This window comes from Salarias fasciatus, chromosome 19 (assembly GCF_902148845.1).
Source record: "Salarias fasciatus chromosome 19, fSalaFa1.1, whole genome shotgun sequence".
NCBI lineage: Eukaryota > Metazoa > Chordata > Actinopteri > Blenniiformes > Blenniidae > Salarias > Salarias fasciatus.
The window spans coordinates 3,612,254-3,635,211 of NC_043763.1; the positions used below are offsets into that span (position 1 = coordinate 3,612,254).

The 22,958-nt window shown below is 47.5% G+C and overlaps 1 protein-coding gene across 3 annotated transcripts in view; it reads right to left on the reverse strand.

Moving 5' to 3' along the window:
- Positions 1–10,673: 10,673 nt before the first annotated feature.
- kif26ab (kinesin family member 26Ab) overlaps positions 10,674–22,958 on the reverse strand; it is a 67,508-nt gene continuing 55,223 nt past the window's right edge. For all 3 annotated transcript variants that reach the window (XM_030116583.1, XM_030116584.1, XM_030116585.1), the window contains 11 exons: positions 22,466–22,678; positions 21,350–21,443; positions 20,519–20,781; positions 19,524–19,707; positions 18,148–18,307; positions 17,646–17,808; positions 13,619–16,856; positions 12,963–13,156; positions 12,080–12,103; positions 11,421–11,571; positions 10,674–11,318 (listed from right to left, as the gene is read on the reverse strand). In XM_030116583.1, the coding sequence (XP_029972443.1) occupies positions 11,137–11,318; positions 11,421–11,571; positions 12,080–12,103; positions 12,963–13,156; positions 13,619–16,856; positions 17,646–17,808; positions 18,148–18,307; positions 19,524–19,707; positions 20,519–20,781; positions 21,350–21,443; positions 22,466–22,678 (4,866 nt within the window). In that variant the 3' untranslated portion in view covers positions 10,674–11,136. The remainder of the gene's footprint in view (positions 11,319–11,420; positions 11,572–12,079; positions 12,104–12,962; positions 13,157–13,618; positions 16,857–17,645; positions 17,809–18,147; positions 18,308–19,523; positions 19,708–20,518; positions 20,782–21,349; positions 21,444–22,465; positions 22,679–22,958) is intronic.

A 22,958-nucleotide genomic window follows, 5' to 3' on the forward strand; every position in this document is an offset into this window, starting at 1 on the left:
CAAACAACTAGAAAGGTTGACTGGGAAAATAAAGAGAGATATCTTCACAGTCTTATGTGAAGCGGTGACCCGATGCCGACTCGGATCAAGGCGTGAAGCGCTTTCTGCCGGTGTCCTTGGGCCTCGTAGCGGCTCAGTGGACTGCGGAGTCGCCCGGCGGCAGCTCTAAGCCATCCAGATGGTTGCTGCTGGGAGCCGCGGCCAAGAGTCTGTCCGGCGGACTCTGGAAGCTAAAGCGTGGACGGGGCAGTTGGATATGAAGGAATATCTGGAGACAGGCTAATTAAAAAAAGGTCTTTTCATCACGCCGGCCCATCTGTTAAGAGAGCGCAACCTGATGGAGGAGCGGGCCGCCGCGCAATTAGCAGCAATATCTCAGCAAGCATTTTTATTTTTTGTAGATTAAATCATTTTACTTCTTCTGTGGGAATAATATTTTTTTTTATAGCCGATGCTCTCTCTCGAGTACAATTTGCTGAAGTTTAAAAGCTTTAAAAAAAAAAAAAAGACTTTCGCTGGAGAGCACCAGGTCATTAACCTGACTGAAGTATACTGCAATCTATCCAAGAACTGAAGTAATCAAGGCCTTTTTACTGTTTGTTTTGCCTGCTCGGCTGTATAGAAGCTTTTTTTCCCCCCCAACTCCAGACAATGAATATTCATTGCACATTAACTCCCCACATCAGTATTCTGAAAGCATTTTAAAACAGTGTTTCTAAACATTGCCTTTATGTAAATCAGTGGTTATCTACAAGCAATCTGGTCCAGGGGACTACGAGACCACTGATAAAACACGGATCACGCATGTGATGCAGAAAGTAGCTCCCCTTATCACTCTTTGACAAGGACGACGCGTCGTTCGCTCGAAATGCACGTAAAACAATGGCTGGTATGGCTGTTGAACCGTATGCCGTCCGGGCCGTGCGCCCGGACAGGAAATGACATAAAAAGACTTGTTTTTGTAGCAGAGATATGAAATGTCAGCGCGCGTTGACCTTCTGCCTCTCCAGACTGCATAATGAAGAGGATGACGCTGCCAGCTCCGTGTCAGGCTGCATCAAGCCCGGACCGGGCGGCTGTGGCTGTGTGTGCGTCTCCACCGCCTAAACACTCATTACCTTGCGAGCTCACAGACCGTTTGAACTCGCGACCCACATCACGCTCCTCATTACCGTCCAGAGCGGACAGGCAGGATGAGGACTCGGGGAGTTCAGCGGTGCCAATACAACAGGGACGATTCACAATTTGGCCGGCATATCAAATGATTAGCTGTGCATAATCTATAGCAGGGGTGTCAAACCTGCAGCCTGTGGACGTTTCTTCTCTCCCACAACACTATTAGCCTCCACCGCCGTGTCATTTAGCATTACACACACATGGTCTGTATGCATGAAGTCGCTTTGTGACTTCTATTGACTTTTAAAACAGCCAACAGCTGCTTTCCTTACTGCAGAGCTGGAAACTGAAAGAAAGCTTATTTGACTGAAGCTTAATTACTCAACCAGAGTGTGTGAAGGGCTTCACGATGTTGTGTTAGCTTGTTAATTCAGCTTTCTTTGGAATTAAAGGAAGTGAAGGAGCCAATTGAAATTGGGGACCTTTTTAAATTGGTGGTTACTCAGTGACTAGAGAGAGGTAATTGTAGTTAAACATGGTGTGGGTACCAAACACACCGCGAGGGATGGCCAATTTCTGAGTCAGCTAAAGGAAAACTATTTGAAGTATTATTAGTATATTAACTATTTAAAATAGGAGTCAAAATTTAGTCTTTGGACATTATTGTTGAAATACGTTGTGTATTAAGAGCCATGTTAAGGTTAAGTCATTCTCTGTTGTCTCCTTGGATATTTAAGAACTTAAATAATATGGACGTAGCCTTAGCGTGGCTAACAACGCTAGCAGCAGCAGCAGTGGTGGTTTCATGCAGGTTAAAAGCTCTAGTGAAGTGATTTTTGAATTTACATGCCTCCTTCTGGCTCCTTTGAGGACGTCTTTTGGATGCCAAATACTTGTGTCAATAAAACACACAAAACACAAAACAATGGAGAGCTAGCTTAATAGTAGCTGGCAAAATAGTATTAAGGTCAATGGCATTACATGAGGAGTAGCTGATGGCTGCTTAATGGCTGCTCAAGGCTGCACGAAATCAAGAAATAGGATCAGCCTGAACAGAAAAAGATGTAAGACTCATTATTTTTGAGAAACTGAAGGCTGTTTGTCGTAGCTCAACAGTGTGCGGTCTTATTTCAGCACTGGGACGTTTGGCTGGAGTCAGTTTGGCCACCCGTCCTGAAATAACTGACAGAGCAGCCCTCAGGTTGACAGATTACAGGAACACCACTTAAAGATACAGTCCTGCAAGCTTCGGCACAAAACTTCACACATGTGCAATCTGTTTTGGAGATAGAGATGTCAATAGTTACGACCCCCCTGAAGCACGAGCAGAGACGCTGGGCGAGCTCGCATCTTGCACAGCCTCGGGTAATTTAAGGACTTTTCTCCACGCCAGCTTGTTTTAATTACTGTGAGTAAGTGGCTGCATGTGGTCAGGTTTATGGGGCTTCTTCAAAGAGCAAGCCTGGTTTAGACAGACCAATCTGTGGGACTGCAGAGCCGTAAATTCAAAACCGAGCAACTAACAGCCACTAACGATGCCCAGGATGCAGGCAGGCTGGGGCTGCGGGTTCAAAAAGCCCGCTTCTTTTTAATATCCGAGGTTCCCCTGCTGAAAACAGGAGGTCAGCGTGAAGAACGACAAAATGAGAAAAAGATCGCAATAGCTAAATGTAATTCTTTTTCATGGACTGTGACCGACATTTGGAGAATTTAAGCTTCTTTCATGTCTCCACAAGCAAAAAGCTCAATCACCAAAAATGCTGATTGAGAGGAAGCGCTCTAAGTTGAGCAGACACTGGAGACGGCAGTGGAAAACGCAGATTAAAGACACGGATATCAAACGGATGAAGACTTTGAGGGGAAGGAAAACTTCAGAGAGGAAGTCAGTGGAGGTCTAACGCGGGGTCAGCGCCGGGTTGGGGTGAAGGAGGGGGGAAAACTCCTGACTTTTCGGTGAACTCATTTTGATTCTCACACAGCACCGAGTTCCCCGCTAATGATGGGAGGCCCAAGGCGGGCGGGCCGGGATATACGGCGCTGTCGGAGCTCGCCAGCCATCAGACGTCTGCGGCAGACTCGGCCAAGTGTTTCCACTCAGACGCTAACTTCCCCCAGAGCAACGAGGTACGCAGCCGGCAGCGTCCTGACTGTTTTGTCAAGAGGTTTTCTCTTTTTCTTTTTTCTTTTTTTTTAACTGCCAAATCTCTGTTGGCTGAAAACTGAATAAACACAAAATTCCATTTAAATTCCCTTCGTATTTGTCAGAATCAGATGTTTCAGCATGTTTGTCATGTTCTCGTGCTCAGAGACGTCTCTTCTGAAACCAGCGGGAAAAAAATGTGGCTCATGGACCAAATCCGGCCTGCCAGAGGGTCCGATGGGCCCACCGGAGGAGAAATACCACATAGAGTCACTCTTCAATGAAGTTCTGTTTTCCCTCTTTTTAATAGAGTCAGAGTATTTCCGCGAGAAAAAATAGAATATCACATGCAAGCATCCCAGTAAACCAACATAAACCCATTAGCATCATATTATAATCAGCTACATATTTACAGTACACCCTCCCCACTAATGAGACTTTAACAAAATTCTGCTCCCATATATGGATCAAAACTTAGTCGGTGGTGTCGATGGTGTGAACAGAAATGCAGATGGCAGTGGATGAACTTTCCAACATGTGGCTCATAGACAACTGGGCAAGATGGCAGACTTCCTGTCACATGTCCAAAACCGACTTAAAATAAAAGACTTCCCTAAATAGACTAAGAATAACATAAAACACTTATTTCACAGCAAATTCAGGGCTGAACAGGGATCCCACATTCTGACACATGGTGATGAGCCTCTGTATGACGCATGGATGTACTTATTAAGAAGTTTAGTGACGCTAGTCATTTTTATCAGATGTCTCAGGCTTAAAGCTCATCTGGACAGACTCGACTTTTATCTCTCATGATGGTCAAACTAAACTAGAAAAATTAGGACACATTCTGTGTCAGTAGCTTTCTATGACAAAAAACATTTTGTTCAGTAATTAAATAAGTTTTTAATGAATCTCGTTACTAGAGATTACATTTATGGCTGATCTGTGGCTGAGGCCAGAGGAGACCTGATGAATTGAGTTAATTGGGTATCTGTGATGCAACATTCTGTTATTTATGTAGAGGCTGGAATCGGGCCGGCGGGGGCTCAGTTAGTGGGGAGGGCTGTCTTTCCATTGCAGGTTTGATCCCCCATCTCCCCCTGTCCATATGCTGATGAAGTGTCCTTGAGCAAAACACTGAACGTCAAATTGCTCCCAGTGGATGAAGCTTATAGCATGGCAGCCGCCTCCACCGGTGTGTGTGTGTGTGTGTGTGTGTGTGTGGGTGTGTGTGTGTGTGTGTGTGTGTGTGTGTGTGTGTGTGTGTGTGAGACTCTCTCCATCCCCTTTGTTCACTCAGTTACTTGCAAAAACAGCTTCATCTTTGTACTATTTTGATGTTCTTTAAACCACAGTAAACATTCCAAGTCAAACTGAACATTAAAATCCTGATGAGCGACCAAAATGTAATTTGAAGACTTGAAATTCTGATAATAATTTATTTGTTAGTGAAGCAACATTCGACCCAACAAGCAGTAAATAATACATGAACTTTTATTCTTATTTGATACTATTTTGTACAAAAAGACTTTAAAATTCCCCTCTCAAGATTCAAGGACATTTATGAAAAAAAAAAGAGAAACTCTGTAAAGAACTTTGTTTTGTGTGAGCTGTACAATTGTGTTCTTTTTTCATTCTGAAAATGTTTGTACAGATTTATGGAATAAGGAATGCTGGGACATTGATAAATTGATTCTGAGAAGAGATTTTGGGGAAGAGATCTTTGAGAGGTTTGATACTATTAAGTAGAACGTAATTATTCAGTGATAAACTTAGAATTCCATTGAAGTTGAATGTTTTCCAGGAAGTTCAGTTGACTGATTCTGAATGACTGAATTAAAACATTAAATGAAATAAATGTGTGGTGAAGGTGGTTTCAGGTCGGTTTCTTATTTGTTGCCATGTTGGAGGGTGTGTTGACTTGTCTCTTTGCAGGATTGTTCCAGGCGGATGTGAGTCTGTATGAGATGAGTGAAGAAGCGTTGATTTGGAGGATGTGCCTCCCGTACAGGAGCTCCTCGGTCCCCGGCTGGACAGGCAGCAACCAGCCGACATCTGATGAAGATCGGCTGTCCTCCTCCCTCATGAGCCGCTCCTGCAGCTGAGACAAGCTTGACCGTTTTCCCAATAGTCCTCCAACTTTGACAGCAATTCACGTGAACTTCTCCAATAAATTCAAACCAAATGTTAAATTACACAAATTTCACATTTATTACACGTCAGTTTAGTTATTTGAAGTACGTAAGTTTTTCAATCTTCAACAAAAAAGCAGAATAACTCATGATATTGAAATTTTCCTTGTCCTTTCAACCAGTGGATTTAATTTTTTTAGCTTTAAAGGGTCAAAATACTTGAAACGGTTCAGTTTTTATGAGCAGAAAAGATGTCAAAACCCTCGATGTTCTCAGCAACAGTGATGTCTTTCTGGTGTGTATTGGGACTTTTCTGCTTTTTTACTTTTTATGTGATATATGTGTTTCAAATCAGAGGACAGGTTCGGAGCGTTCTGAGGCAGGGCTTCTTCGGGCTGTGGTTCCTTTATTTCCTCCAGTTGGCGGTTTATAAAAGAAGAGTTAAAGTTAATCAGCGCTGATCTTTAATCCCCAGGTCAGCATCCTGAACAGGCTGAGGCAGCTGGACCCAGACAGGAGCCACCTGGTGAAGTGGAAGCCGTTCTTTGAGGACAGGACCTTCACCTGAAAAGCAGCCCGTTGGACCCGATGAGAGAACGACACCCCCGTGGTGGGGGCGGCCTGAAGACCATCAGAACCATCCTCAAACCAGTGAGTGGAGCTTGGTTCTGCTCTGAGTCTGCTCAGTGCCAACCGGGGTCTCACCAGCAGCCAGTTCATCCTCAGGGACTCTTCCAGCGGCTCCTGGAGGCTCCAGGTCTGTTCAAAGACTCTCTGGTTTTCTCCACATATTTCTGACACAGACTGAAACTCTTTGTTCTCGCTGCTGTCTGATCAGAGGCCTGAGGAGTTCTTCCAGGAGGGAGACTGTCCTCTGAAGGACAACCGGACCACGGTGGTGGTGTGTTCTCAGTGGAAGTGCTACTTTGTGATTTTGAATTCTTGTGTGGATCCTGAACACTGAGGACACCTCCTCTCCACTGCTGCTGTTTCTGCTTCCAGCTCGGACCGCTGAAGCCAAGGTGGCGGAGATGCTCCAGCTGGATGCTGCAGCGACCGACTCTCCATCAAAGTTTTCATCAACTTTCATGATTTGAATTCTCTTTCTTCATTAATTCACCTTCACCTCTTTACATGGCAACGTTTCCAACTGAAGATGCAAACTTTTTTTTTGTGTTCGGGTGTCGTTTACACGACAACGGTGCTCAGAGTCACTGAAAACACAACTTTTTGAAAACGGCTCCCAACGAGGGACTTTTTGGAACGACGCCGAGCCTGTCTCCATGGAAACAGAGGAAAACGCAACTTTTCTGACACACTGCTGACGTGCATACACACTGTTTACTCAAACACCTTAGTTTGATACAGTTTATTAACAAATGTGATGCCTGTAGCAGGGATTTCCCCCTCAGAGGATGAAGAGAAGCAGGTGGTCAGGTCCGTCCCCGGCTCGGACAGGGTAGCTGGTTCCTTTTCTCACCATTCTTGAGAAGGTTTTTTTTTTTAAGGATATCTGCAACCAAAAGAATGTCTTTCCTCCCCTCTGTCAGCCAAAAACAGCTATCTGAAATCTAAAAGGAGAAGCGCCTGGAGAGCCAGAAGCTGATTTCTCTTATCTTGGCGACCGGTGATGGCTGAAATGTGATTGGATAACAGCTCCAGCTTAAACATTCACCACTGGAGCTGCATTACAGAAATAAGTGGAGAAAACAGTCAACGGGAAGTGGAAGCAAGTTCAGCTCTGACCTCTGGAGCCAGAACAAAGGGCCGCTTGGTCGAGTCTCTGGATTATTTGTACTTTATCTTCATGTAAAACCATCTGTGGAAGACAAACTGTCGTCTTTCAACACCCTGAATCGGATCCAGAGGGAAATGAAAACACTGCGTTCACTCTCACCTGCTTTTCATGTGAAAACATGAATGTAGCATTTTCAGTTTAGCCAGACAGGCTTTCACTCAACATTTTCTCTGTTGTGTTATTAAACTCTCATTTTCCACATGTTGAGATCCCGTTGAGCCGGATGTTCCCCCGAGTTTCACACCTTCGTCCCAAAATGTGTAGAAATCACCAAATCCCACTGAGCCGGCCTGCAGAAGTCACCGGCAGAATGAGATTAGGAGCGCAGTGACCAGCTGGTCGTACCAGTCTACCAAATTACCTTCTTATGCTTTTGATCAAAACAGAATTAACAAGTAGGAGGCAGGATGTTATTGCACAGCAGGGCTCAGCCTGCAGCTGAACTCACACACACACACAGATACAGTATATTACTCCACAGGACTCCTCGTGTCCTGCCGGGAAGAAACCCCCGCCGCCGGAGGAATAATTAATCACTTTGAATCTGCACCTCCTCTTTATATCTCAGTCCAAGTGCGTCGAAGTCGAAATTTCCGAGAACAATATGAATGCTGGTATTCACTCACCCTGAGTTCACCCTCAGTCGATATCGCAGCGAGATCAGGTGGTGACAGATGGTTAAAAAGAGGAAATCATCCGCAGAAATGAAAATTTGTTTTGGAGTTTGAGACAAAAGCCTGTTTCACTTGGCTCGCTCTCAAATCTTTCTTAGCCAAAAAAAACAAAAAGTGATAATGCAACAGTGAGTCGTTTGCTCTGGTGGGAGTGTGGCGAGATTACTCAGACAACCTCTCGGAAAACAACCTGAAATGTATTCTGAGCAGAAATAATTTTACGGTTAACAAGCAGGTCAACCAAAATGACCGGGACTGGAGGGAAATGTCATTTTTCCATCTTTTGCCGTCGGTGTTAAATGTGCAGCCGGTTTCCAGTTAACAGAAACACATAATGGTGCATTCATGCAGCGGCTTGTAAAATTACCAGTTGGGAATGTGCCTCTTCACATGTCAACAAGAAACGCCTGGCCTAGTTTCCTCCCCAAAGTCTCAAGATCAACGACAGACGATGGATGAAATTAAAAACACTTAAGCATGTTATTTCTGCAGGAGTGGAAATTCTCCTGCTTTTGATACCAAACTAACAGAGATCACACTGTGATCCAGTTTACAGAGGAGTGGAACTGATAAAATTCATGTTTTCCTTATCGGAAGTTCTCCATAAACAGTCATCCTGAATGTTTTTTTAATGATCTGGGGTGAACAGTGTTATTTTACAAAACAGAGGGAAGTATCTGTTGTTGTAACGGTGGCCTGACTCTCCTCTCTCCTCTCTGGTTTCAGGCTCCTCCTGTTTGATTGCTGTTTCTCACCTGTGTGTGTGTGTGTGTGTGTGTGTGTGTGTGTGTGTGTGTGTGTGTGTGTGTGTGTGATTGTTTTCACCTGCTGGTTTTGGGGCTTCCTCCATGTGTCCCGGTTGTCGGTCTGTCTGTGCTTCAGTGCCTGTTGAGGTTATTCCTCCTATGATCTTGAGTTTTTTGGGGCTTTTGGAGTTTTGGTTCTATCTTGTGAAATGATATGAGCTCCTTTCGTTTGACATTTTGAGTCCATCGCTCAACAAACCCCGACAGCTCCTTCTGGGATGGCCGTATCGTCTCCGCCTCTTGACCAGGCGCCGCCAGGCCGGCCGGCCAGCTGCCGATATTTGTGGAGGAGCCGAATCGCTTCCGTCCCCTCAGGATCCTGATTGCTCCCTGAGCGATTGACATTCAGTGGCACTCAAAGCACGCCGTAAACAAAGACGAATTAGCGTTTATTGTGAGGAGCCGGTCGCAGCGTGCACAGGTCCCGAGGAGAGGCCAAATCAAGCGCAACCATGGAAAACACCTGGACTCAGGCAAGAACACACACAAAGCCTCCGCGATTCAGGTTCAACAAAACGAAGCGTCTACTGATTTAAACTGTTTCCTCGTTTGTTGGCTGGTATTTTCTCCCCTAATGCACTGTGTATTGTCTGATAAGCTCACAGGTACGGTGGCCCAGAAGGGCCAACGGCACGGTGTTTTCAAAAAGTTGCGTTCGACCATTTTCACACAGAAACGAAAACGTGTAAACGTGGCCTAAGAGCCGATCTCATGGGGATTCAGAGGAAACAAGTCGTCAGTATCTGTCTGTGCTGACGTGTGACAGAACATTCCAGCTCAAATCATTCGTAAGAAGAAACATTTTATTCACAGGTACTGTAAAAGTAAAACACAAGCTGCCATATCATACATTTATACACAGGGTTCCAAAATCCTATACAAAAACAAAGATATTAGAAAATATGGGTTTTGATATGAAATATGACCTCACATATAATAATTTCTTGGAAAAAAGGTCTTGTTTGGTAATAGTTATTTAATTCATGAGCCTAACCCCACATCATCAGTGAAAACTCAACTTATCGTAAAAAATTAGAATGGTAAAAATGGAGTAGAAATCATTCTCAAAAATGATTAAAAAATCTCATGCAGCATCTTCAGAGAGGGCCTGAGAGAGTACTTCTTTTCTTGTGTAAAGGAACAAAACAAAACCATATTTGTCATAGATATAGAAACCAAACACTTACAAGATACATCAAAGCCCGTCTGTTTTTTTTTCTTTTTTTTTAATTTTTTCGAACAATCATTTTCTCCGATCATCTTTGTACGCTCTGCGTCAGCGGTTTGATTCAGAGGCTCGTTCTGGCAGCTTCACAGAGCGGCTATCAGGACTGATTCTGCTAAATCGCCCGCTCTCGTTCGCTGCCTCCTTTCACAACATTCCTGGAATCAATATGCCGAATTTCTCCACTTTAAAAAAAAAAAAAAAGCAGAGCGAGGGACTGAAAGCGGCTGCGTTGAGGTTTTTAAATGTTCTGGAATGCATAGAGCCTATAGGCTTGTAGAGTACTGTGCTAAACGCCTTTTTGTTTTACGGTACACAGAGAGCCCGCTCGCCGGTCATTACGCTATCGTGGAAGGGAAGGTTAAATCTTCCAGCAGAAAGGACGGCTGAATGAAGAATGATCGCTCCATCCGTCACAGTGCTCCTCTGATTGATATGTTTTGGCTTCGTCTCTCATTTTGGGCGAGATCAACGCGGCTCTGGATAAATGCTGCTCTGCCTTAGTGCATCCACTGAGACCCATTGTGATCAAGGCAACTGGAGGGAAAAACATTCACTCTCTCCCCCGCGAGTGAGCGAGCGAGGGGCCGAGTGGCCACAGCAAAAGATGAGATTAAACACAGCCCAGTTTGAGAATCTAGAAAACTACAGAACCAGAGTGAACATAAGGCGCAAGAGGCTGAATGGACATGGACAAAATGCTGACTGAGGTTTGAACCAAGAGAAAAGGCAAAGTCTGGGAGCGCAATAACATTAGCTTATTGCTTCTTCTTTTTTTTTTTTCCTTTATTTTTCCCCCCTTCAAAGGATATTTGTACACACCACATATTCATTTAAATACACTATACAATGCAATATAAAATATTTTTCTTAAAAGCAGTAGGTTCAGGGTTTGCTTCGGTACGTTTTAAGATACCTGCACCATATGAAAAATAATGACTCAAAGCAAAAGGAACAGTAAAAAAGGCACTTCCGGGTGTTGTTCATTGACTCTTTAGTAATTAATGGCCACTGCCGAGCCGCGGGGGGCCGCGGCGTTTGTGCTCACGTTTCATTTCTCTGCCGTGTCCCAGACAACGAGGCACTGTAGCTTGGCGGTCAAGGTTTCCTCTGCTTCCGGGTAAAGATCCACTCTCGTCTCGTCTCCGTCTCCGTCTCTTGTTCTTCGTTCCAGAACTGCTACATTTCGCGAACCTTTGTCTTCTCACTTGCTCGTTCCCGCTCCTCGACTTGCTCACGTCCTCAGACCTCCACCTCCCGCAGGCCGTCCTGGGCGCCGGGCGTCGCCATGCTGATGTCGAAGCAGGTGACCATCATGACGCGGGACTTGCACAGGTTGACGCAGAACTCCAGCTCCTCCGTGGCCTGAGCCAGGGCCTCCAGGTACTCCGCAGACTCTTTATCCAGGTTCTGGTCCACCTCAACTGTTGGCACGAGAACAAATCATGTTGGATTATGTAGTTTTCCATCAAAAATATCAGCAAGTAACGAGGGGCGGGGCTTAAATGGAGGCACGGGCGACTTACACTCTCCGATCCACTTGCTGGGGTCCATCATCAGTCGGGCTTTGGTGTCCTCCAGCTCCTCCAGCAACACCTGGTGCTTCACCCTCAGCTCTCTCACCTGCTGCTGCCTTCTCTCCAGCATCTTCAGCTTACTGTTAAAGTACAGCAGGCCCTGGGAGAAGAGCAGAGGGGGGTCATTACAGAGGATTCCTGAAAAAACAAGCTGCGCTGAATAGTTCATGCTCGTTTCACTGAAAACCTGCTCCCTGTTTCAGCTCTTTTCTGGATTTCGGCTTGTTGCCTTCCGTTCTTTCATTTCATTTCATTGTTTATAAAACTGCAGCCTATCAGCCTGGTTCTGCTGGAGGTTTCTTCCTCTCTGCTGCTGTTGTGGGGTTTATTTGTTTCCTCTGTGTTTTATTTGAATGTAAAGTCCCATTACATGGCCGTGTCGTAATTGGCGTCGTATAAATAAAACTGAATTGGATTTAAAAGTCGTCCTTTAGAGGGAAATGAAGTCCAAAGGGAAAAATGTTCATAAAAACTATACTGCATACTTTATGATTTATATAAAACTGTAATATGCAATCAAATAAATGCTTTCTACTTGTTAAAAAAAGTCTTTAACCTGTATTTTTAGCAACAGTCGGCAGTCCGAGACACAATATAAAGAAGCTCACCTTGTCAACATCTTGGAACGGTTGCTGAAGAAACGACAGAAGAAAACACAGCAAGTTAACATGTTGGACAAGGAAATCATGCATGAAAATACTGTAATATTTGTTCTATAAACATAATCAAAGCTTCTACTAGAGGGGAAAAAAAAGAGCAGAAAGGAAATGCTCTCAATGATTTCTAAGCAATAATCAAGAGAAAAGGATTACAGAAAATTTCATCCGACTTGATAATAAATATAAACTACAGGTGAATTAATGTTTTCTGAAAAAGCCTCGCTGGCTGCAGCTAACTTGTGAGAGCAGTTAATGATCCTCGGGAGGAGCAGCTATAAAAAGCGATCGGTGACGAGCTGATTTGAACCGGGGTCGGCCGTCATCACTCGCACACATCTTACATTTGCTCAACAGTCTCTTCATCTCATCTTCTATTTTTCCCTTGCACCCTTCAGAATCAGCGCAGCCGTCGGCGGCAGCGAGCCCACTCATCGCTTATACTCAGACCAATTAACCCTCGTCAGTAATTGCCTCCTGAACTCTCGACATTCCGGAGGAGCGCTGCCAAAATACCAGGCTCTGGGAATCTGCGCGCAGACATTTTAACTCCAGGATTTGCCACTGAGCTCACTGAAGGTCAGACGTCTGGGACGGATCATTCCCGTCGCGTTCTTTAAAAAGAAACTGGGAAGAACCGAACCAAGAAATTCCCACAACGAAAGTCTATGCGACACATCTCGGGCATGTCTGACTTCAGTGTTGCAAATGTGAAAAATTGCTGCGGCTTAGGCAGTGGGATTCACAGGCTCTCAGGCAGATATTACATTATCCAAAACAAGCGGAGCAAGCTGAAGCGGCGTGTAGGACATGTCAGCGGTGACCCTCCACCCACCTCTGCAGTTTCCTCCTGACGCCGCCTTTGCAGCCGTTCCACATCGTCGATCTCGTACACCTTGATCTCGAAGGGCTCCTTCAGCGGTCCGGACATCGGAGGCAGGTCCACCCACTGGCCTGCCGCGCCCGCCTTCTTCCCCAGGGACGAGGTGTCCGGCAGAGGTGCCGGGATCAGCCGTCTCCTCTGGAAGCCTACAAAGCCGTGAATATGGTCAGACCCCGCTGACAAGCATTTGCTGGGATCCTTGAGAAAATATTTATGAGTTCTACTCCGAGAGATGAAGTGATGCCAGGCAGAGGTGTGCTGATAGCATATTCATGAGGGTTTCAGGTTGTATACAGGGCAAAAACCTCAACCAAGTATCACCTGATTTGACCGTTATGCATTCCTCTTGTTTGAAACATTCATTATCGTTTGAAAAACGTGCATGAATAATAAATGCTGCTGATTCAAAGAGGAGAGAAATCCAATGAAATCCCAATCTGTTACTATAATGGATTCATTATTTCCTCTGAGAGCGCACTCATTTATTTTGCAAGTTCAGAGTAGAATTTCCCTGGAAACATGTCTTACTAGAATAATATCAATAACATTTGTGAATATTCCCCGTATGAGCACTGAAATCGCCCCAAACCCCAAAATGAGCTTCTCACCGTTTGCTCTCTTCTTGGGATACTTGGCGCTTCTCGCTCTGCCCGAAGACGTGACGCTGCTTTCACTCATGGAGTCGTGGGCAGAGGAGGCACTGCCTGTGGCCTCGCTGTCTCGAATCATGCTCTCGTATCCGCTGCTGCCGCCGCTGTGGTAGAAGAGCGCCGTCCGGCCCATCGCCGGAGGGAGCTCTCCGCTCAGCACGCTGCTGTTGTCGCTGCCGTGGCCGCTGCTGTAGCGCTGCGGCCGCCTGGGCGCCGTGATCTTACTGTACGGGGAGGGCAGCATGGCGATGGGGGCTTTGTCTTCGCTCACGTTCACCCCGCTGTCGTTCCCGCTGTCCGAATCCCCGGACCCTCTCATGTGTTTGCCTGATATGTTGCCAGTTGCCAGTTCGCTCACTCGGCTGTTCGCTGCCCGGATGGCCTGCTTTGTGCCCATGATGGTTCCTCTCCCGGGCTTACTGGTGACGGCGGCAGCGGTCCGAGGGGCCGACGTTCGTCCGGAAGGGGGTAGGTTGGCATTGGCGCTTCTGCTCACCGCAGAGGCCAAAGACTTTGTGGAGGAGCTCAGGCCCTTCGAGCTGCTGGCAGACAGTGAACGAGCCTTGCTCCCAGTAGCGGCTCCTAACGCCCGTGGATTTACAGAAGCTTTAACCTGACCAGGCTTACTGATGTTCCCTGCACTTGGGGAAGATGGACATGTGGCTATTGGAGAGCTAGATGAATTAGGGATACCAAATCGTGGAATTGACTTGTTGGTCCTGCTACTGCCGCTCCCCAGACTTGCCCCACTATTCTCTCGACTAAGTGTCGCTCTAGAACCTGACAAGGACAAGCTCTCATACTTCTCCAAAGACATTTGACTGCCATAATGCTGCCCTGCCTCTCCTCTAGGTCCTCTGGCTTTCAGGCTAGAGGTAACTTTGGCCGTGAGGCTAGAGGATTTGAAGCTACTGGAGTCTACTCTGTGACGTACCTCAAGCTCATCCTCTGATACAGCACTCCTTGCCCCAGAGGTCTTTGCTGCCTCCCCATATGCTGACTTTAAGGCACTTTGGGGCAGCAGAGTCTTAGTCTTATGGTCTAGACTGGACTTCCTCACTGGAGGTGGAGGAGGTGAGGTGCAGCCAGGTTTGGGGAGATTGCTCGCTTTCTGAGAGTTAGCCTTGCTGTTTTTACCGAGAGAGGAAAATTTAAGGCTTGTGGTCGATGCAATGATATCCTGGGCTCCCTTGTACTCGGACGAATGGATGACGGGTACTGTTCCCAAAGTGGTGGCGCCTCGTCTCAGCTGAGGCATTTTGCTCGGTGGGTTCTTGCTGACTGATTTCTCACAGCCATCGACCACCCTCTGGGATGAGGTAGACCCCTGCACCTTCGGTGGGCGAGGTACACTGTTGCTGTTGCTTGATGTTTTGCTGGAAGGGATGCCGCTGGGAGGATTTCTGAGAAATTTGCTGGTGTTGCTGGAGTCCAAACACTGAGGTTCTGAGTGGTTGTCGATGCGTTGCCAAGGATCCTCCTGCTTAGCCTCCTGCCTCGACGGCTCTCTGCTGCTGCTGCTACTGCTACTACTATGAGAGATGGATGAGGTAGGTTTAATCTTCCTGGGAAGACTAGAGTGGACCATGGAGGGGCCGTGTGGAACTGGGGACGAGCTAACCGAGTGGGCTTTCGTCATCTTGGATGTGAATCTAAGGGAGCCTTTTGCTGATTCTGGTGATGGAGGGCACTTTGTCAAGGACAGTTTGCTTGAGGCAACGCTATCGCTGTCCACTTCAGAGAAACCAAAACCACTGTCGTTTAGGGAGTTCTTAATGTCTCTTGGAGAGGATACACAGTGAAACATGTCCAGGGAATCAAAGTAAAACGTGGCTTCTGGTCCAATGTGTTTGGCTTGTGGAAGGAAGACGTCAGTGGAATGAGATCCTTCACTTTCCAAGGTGCAAACACTAACCTCGCTCAGCCAGGAGCTGATGGATGCCCCCCTTTTGTCTGCACACTCCACTGCTTCCCCTTGAAGGGGTGTGACCACTGCGATGTTCACCTCTGCTCCTCCCTCGGCCGACGTGTACGCATCGAATTCATCGTTGATGCTGCTGATGATGCTGACAGGTCGGGAACCAGAGGCCAGAGCCTGCAGGGAGCAGTCACTGTTGAAGCTGATGATGCTCGACGGCCGACCCTTATCGACAATACTGCCGATGGCGAGCTCCTCCACCACAGTGAACACCAGTTCGTCCTCTCCGTTCAGCTCCACGGGCTGCTGCAGCGTGACAGTAGCTCGAAGGATGTCCCGGTCCAGACACCTTTCCCTCAGGGTGGAGCGCACCTGGCACACCTCTATAGGAGCTCTGAGCAGAGGGGACGTGCAGGGGTCCCTCCTCTTCACAGCTTGGTGGCTCATTCCCACAGGTGGCATTCTGGTGCTTGAACGTTCCTCAACGTCTGCATTTTGTTTCTGCTGAGACGGTGGGGGGGCGGGCTTTGGCAAAGCTTTCCTGTTGAAGTAGACCTTCTCCCTCACCACTGGCTCAGAGGTCGGCACTGCAGCAGCTGTCAGTTTGCTTTCTGAAGCCAAAACTTTCTCGCCATCAGCACTGGTTCTGCATGTGGTCTGAACGCTCTCCGGCGGCGTCCGTTCTGCAGATGAGCACTGCCTCTGAGAATCGTCCGTCTTAGATTTAGCACCGGGACTGCAGGGTGTTTGCGTGGGGACAGGTTTAGGAGAATGTTTGGGTGACGTACCCTCTTGAGAAACAGTTGCTACAGTCTTTGGTGAAACGGAGCCTTGGTTCTCCTTGGATTTGTCTGACTTGGGACTTGCCTGGCTTCGCTTGCCTTCTCCAACAAAGGCAGAGGGTTCTTCACTGCCGTCGATACACTCGAGTCTCTCCTGGAGCTCGGCGAAGGTGTTGCATTTAAAGAAGTGGTCTCTGTCCAGAGGGCCGTCTTTTGTCGACCTCTTCTTGTTCAGGGAGGGGATGATCGGTACGAAGGCAGGCGGCCCTTCATTGTCGCTGAGTTCTCTGTCTGAGATCGCTGTTCCTCCGGGGCCCACGTAGATGACTGTATCACAGGACTGCTCGCTGCTGGAGGAGTACTCCGGGTCACTCATCAGGGAGGGCAGGTCCGGGTCCAGGGCGACTGTCCGGGGGTGGAAGGGTCTGAGGTGGGGCGGCCGGCGGATCCTCCCTTCCTCACAGGAACTCTCGCCTCCCGATGAACTGGATGCATACTGCGGAGCAGACGAGTCATCGGTCTTATTGAAAATCATCTCATTATGTGATGACACTAATGGAGTTTTATCTTCTTAAAATATTAATGTAACAATCTCTTCATTTGACAAAACCATTTTGACCTCCATAATTTACAGTGGAGTCATCTCTTAACTGTTTCATAGTAAAATCAATTATTCCTACAAAATTATCAGTCGATATTTATCTAAAGGTGAAAAGTTCACATCAATAATTACACAGAAATTAATGTCAATGATATGAATTGCTGACTGTGGGCTGAATTATAATTATAACTGAGGCCAATACCAAATAAATACATGCTGTCGCTCCACCTAATTATCTGCAGCATATATTTCCCTAATCCAAGAGAATGCATTACACACATCCTCGGGCAGCGGTATTGATTACATGATTATGTGATGCGGAGCTGAGAATAACTAGCTCTGAGTTACTGCTCTGATGATATTTCATTTGCAGACGCTTTCACACATTCATTTCCTTAATAGCTCCAAAATTACAGACGGAAGAAAAATTTAGGAGCCCAAAGAGAAAAATTGATGAACGTAAACAAAGTTTTCACATTAGTAATGTAATTGCCGTAACGGCCTTGCTTAAATATCATGCAGACGAACAATTCCTCAGGATTTATTATACAGAAACGGATCCCATAAAGCGGAGCACAAATGTGATAACTAAACACACAATGCAGTTCATATTTGGTATATTATATGTTTTTCACTTCATGCCCACATATGAGGAGGAAAGCTACGTGTGCGCTCATCAGCTACCTTGGTTTTCTTCTTCCTCATGCGGTGGATCCGGGACGCCAGCTGGATGGTGTTGAGTGAGTCAGCGTAGTTGGACGGGGAGTCGGAGATGTGGGCAATCATGGTGGTTCTGCAGTTGATGTTGCCAAGGGACTCCCTCAACAGCATCGTCAGTTTGCTGTCCCTACAGGGCACGTTTACATCGTTATTAGCGAAAAGCACAGCGATATTTTTAAGTGACGACGGAGGCTGCTCGCATTTCTCCTGGGTAAGCCGTTTTAAACTCTCTGAACTGGAAAAAAACACTCCCAAATGACGTGTCTCTAATCTTTTTATACTTGAAATACTACACTATAATCCTGCGCAACGCTGTGGAAAGCTGCTGTACGACTAAACAAACTAAATAAAAGGTAACAGCAAACAGGCAAGGTCGACAACACATGCAGCGGCTTGCCCGAAAACAATTCACATAGATGCAACGGCTCCCGATCTGAGACAGGAAAACCGAGGCAGGCTGTCTCACCTGTAAGGTACATGCTTGGCTCCGTTTGCTAAAGCCATGATGACGTTTCCCAGGGCGTTGAGGGAAAGGCACAGGCCCCCACCGCCGTCTCTGCTCTTACTGAGGACCTTTTCACAGCTCCCCAGGTCAATGAGGTGCAGCCGGCTCCGTCCGCCCGACACTGTGCCGACAGCAGGAGAGGAAGCGGGTGAGGACACTCCCTGCTCCGGTTTATGGGGCTATTATGACAGCAAAATGACTTGTGCGTGTGAGACTTGTGTTTCTGCGTCTCAATTTGTGGACATGTATTGATATCGGTGTGCCTGTAATGATAGTGGTGTGTCTGTAATAAGATTCTGTCTCGCAGGCTTGGATTTGTGCAGGTTTGAGTTTGCAAAGCAAAATTTTGTTATTCGGAAAAGAATAAGAGATGTGGTGAATTTACAAAGACTGACTTTCATTTTTCCTTATTAGAATCTATAAATCTGACTTCAGTGGACCTGTCCGAGGTGGATTTTCCTGCCAGTGCCGATTTGACTACAGCCACGACATTTGAGTTTTTGTCTTTGTGGACACGCACCAATTGAATTATGCATGCACAAATCTCATTACACACATTTAGCTACACGCATACAAATCTGTGGATGCACCAATCCAAGAAATATGATTATGCATGCACAGATATCAATATGCATTGGGGAAAAAAAATCCCCCCAAAAATCCATTTTCCTCATGCACAGTGCCACAACGAGAGACGCTGCACAGCTCTGCTTCGGCGAGTTGACTTATTTATGAGAGAGATTCCCAAACTGAAGTCATCCAAAGTGCAGCGAGAACAGATGTGCGGCTCGTGGTAATGAGGCGTCTCGTAAAGTTAGTCACAGGAAATCAAAAAGAATCAGGCACAATCGATAGTGAATTACAATGCGGCGAATTAGCTGTGAAAATCAGAGCGGCGATCGCCGTGACATTCTTACGCGGGTGAGCGCTTTTTATCACGACAGAGAGAAACATTAAGCCACTGCCAGCGGGGCACTAAACCCTCATATGCTCGCAGCTCCAGCGTGTTATATGAGTTCTGTTTTGCAGAGGTCAAAACCAATACGTCCATAAACACTGCAAAATGGAGACTCCATCTATTTTGATATATTTGCATAACTGACACCTCCTTAATGCCTAATTGGGTGCTTTTCTCAATATATTGACTATACATCATTACATACATCCATCAACTTCACCGCTCCGTTCATCCATCCACTACACACACACACACTCCATTCTGCAAATGGCTTCAGGTTGTAGAGTCCGAGTTTTAGCTGGAATTTTAATTTTAATCCGTGGCGTCATGTGGTGCACGTTTTCTGCAGCCGAAAGGCTTTAATACGGGCGATGCTCACTTCCGCCCTTGCCGCTCTTCTCCATGCGGTACTGGTAGATGTGCAGCGTGAACAGCATGTGCGAGTTGCGCCGCTCGTCCTCGTCGGCGTTCGGCCTGCTGGTGCTGCGCGCGGCGATGGCGGCGTCCAGGAAGAAGGCGGCTTTCTCAGCGGTCGGGGCTCGAAGCTCGCTCTGATTCTGGAGCTGTGAGGAGGAGGGGGGAGGAGGAACTCCAGGTTAGGGGAGACCACATAGGGCTTTAGGCAGGGGGTAGATGTGAAAAGGATACTGTGCAAGAGAGGAAGGAGGAAGAGAGGGGAGCCAGCTAATTGGACCCCGGCACGCATTTCTTGCCCATTAGATTGGGTCTCGGGGGCAATTAAAAGAGCAGATATGCACACAGAGGGAGGAGGATTAGGAGAGGTAATAGTGGAGTAGGAGGCACTGCGATGGCCGTGGTGGGATACAGATAAAAGGGGAGGAGTCAGAGGGGGCAGGCGAGGCGGATGCATCATCAAGGCAGCCGGTGATTGACTGCTGAGAGGAAGTGCAGGAAGGAGCTTCACAGATCCGCAGCGGCTTTGAAGTCTGAGTCCGCACATTTCCCCAAAAAACATCTGACAGCCACACCTGTGAGCGCCTCCACATCTGCCGTCCTCCACCATCCCCCAATAATGCCTCCATTGTGCTCTCCGGGGCTAACGCTAACACATCGGTAATAGATGCTGATGGATGCTGACAGCAGAGTCAATACAAAGGTAGGAAGAAAGCCGTCAATACCACAGATATAAAGCAAGGATTTCAGGAGCAGCTAGGGCGGAGACGAGTAAGTCCTGAGAGATAAAAACACAGGCACACACACCGACTCATAAAGTTTAAAAATCTTTGGGAGGAGAGGAGGTAGATCATAGAGAGAAAAAGATCAATACTCAGACAGACTAATACTTTCCAGCCCTCAGAGAGAGTGAGAGGATCAGCGAACAAAGGAGCGGCGGCGAGATGAAATGCTTCTCACCTGAGTGCCACAGATGGGATCCTCTCTCAGGTGGATTCCCGGCGACTGGCCTTCCTGCAGGCTCCCCGTGGACACCTCAGACAGCAGGTCCTTCAGCTCCTCGTCCTTCCCGAAGATCTCCACCGCCGACACGCGCACCGAGAAGCGCGTGCTGGTCTTCTCCTTGCGCTCGTTGATGAGCTTGAAGAGCCAGGAGATGGCGCAGGGCACGATGCCGAGGCTCTGAGTGGAGCTGTCTCTGCCGATCATGGTGTACGTCTTGCCTGGGGACGAGGACGGAGACGTGTTATCGCTTTGCATATGGAAACTCACTATATGTTCAGAGTAAAGTGACTTCTTTCATCAAGCCGTCTGCAGCAGCGAGAAAGTCCTCTGAATAGAGAGAGCTGGTCTTTTCTGAGGGTCATTGTGTTTAAGGACTGATGGAAAAAAAAAATTAATAATGGCTGAAGAGAGGATCCAGAATAATATTCAGTCCACGCCAAATAAAAGTCAAACGCTAATCCAAGGACCTTTTTTCAGATGTATTCAGCGCAGAGTTATAGCTGGTGGAAACAGCAGCGTGAGACAGAAAGCCCTTCAGCCTAATGGCACTGCCCAGGCCAATTACTAAGATTTTAATTACAGACTGAGCCCTGCAGCCTGAGAGCCTCGCTCTACCTCCCACCCCCACCGTCCGACTCACCGCCCCCCCGATCCTCCAGTCCTTGACTCACCTCAGTGCTTCGCTAAGCCAATTGTGGACAGCAAGTGTAGCTAACAAAGAGCAATGAGAGTTTTCTGCGGTGAACAAAGGCGCTTGTCTAATCTGTGGCCGGCGGAGGGGTTTACCGAGCTTGACTTGGCCGAAGCAGAAGATGCAACCGTCGGCGCCGTTCACCACGGACTGGATGACCTCTGCTACCGTCCCTGAGCACACCTCAGCCTGCGGGAAACACAAAGAGACAGGGCCCTCACATCCGATTTGCCATTCAGCCGCGGCGGAGAAACACTGGCATCCCGAAAACAATGAATCCAACAGAATGTCCTGTAAAGGTGAGCCCGCAAATCACATGAATGCTTTCAGTGTTTTCCATCACTCAGGCAGGGTGCGTGTGTGTGTGTGTGTGTGTTTGTACGCGCTGCTACATGCAGCCTGTTTTTTTTCTGTTGCAATCTGTTTCAGCTGGGTCCTCTGGGGCAGGGCTTCTTGCAGCGGAGGCCCCTTCCCATACATCACACAGCAAACAAGACCTGGAACAGCAACAACAGCTTGCTGCAGCAGTTAGCCACCAGCAGCGCGGTCCCAGCGGCGCAATCCAGCAGCTTGGCCCCGGCGCCGCTGCAGAAACATTTAGGCTTAAGCCATCAGCAGCTCGCTCGGGAGAATAATTGCTCCGAGTAGGTGGCGTGAGAGGAGATCCGCAGTTGTCACCGCGATGGAAATGCAGTCCTACGCCAGTGATGACAACCTCCTCCGCTCGCCGGGCTATTTACAGTTTACTGCACCGGCGGGGAAACGCAGCTCTCACTCAGACTTCTTCAAAGTTTCTCACAGGTAACTCGGATCGAGTGAAATAACTTTAAAGTCAGTGGTGCTGGTCTGAAACGTGGATAAAGCAGAAAGGATCCACTCCTGCGCTCCACTGCAGTAAACACACATCCGACCTTCATCTTTGATCTCAGTGGGTGTGCCTGCTGCGAGCTGCGGAGGGCTGAGGTTAGATATAGCGATGCTATGAAAGGAGAGGTTGGATATAAGTGGAGTGGATTCATATCATTCCTCAGGAGGTTTAAAAGGCCCAGCTGTTAGAGGCACACTGGTAAGAATGCCCCCTGACCCAAGACCGGCATTTTTCCTCTAAGCCTCCGGCCACACCCTGCGAGCATTAAGACGTCCCTTCGCCCTTCAGAGGGCTGACTTCTCAAACAACACACACACATACACACACACAATCCAGCACTTACTTGTGAGGCATCCTGGGTAAAAACAGCATCGAAGGCGAATATCTTGGGAACCGCCACGGTGGCGGATCGCCGGTGCCCTGAGCTGGAGTGCGGACTGGAGGCGGGGTCGTAGAGGGTGAGCTGCTTCTTCCTGCTGTCCACCTTCAGGAAGGACTGAGACTCTGAGGAGTCTCCGGCCTCCAGAGACGGACAGATACGCATCATGACTTTCACCTGAGCCACACAGACGGGAGAGACGGACCACACGGATGAGGAAATGACAAAAAACCACACAGATACTCAAACCAGAAAAATACGTGGCAAAACGCAGAAACTCAATACGTCAGTCACAAGCTGAGAGCGTCCTTCAGCGGCCCGCATTAACGTCACGTCTCCTATATGATCGCTGATGGACATCGAAGGTTACCATAGAAACACCCGATGGGTCAACACATCGCCTAATGGTGTTGGTGGAAAGCTGCAAGGTGAGTAGTGAAAGTCACAGCCGCAAATG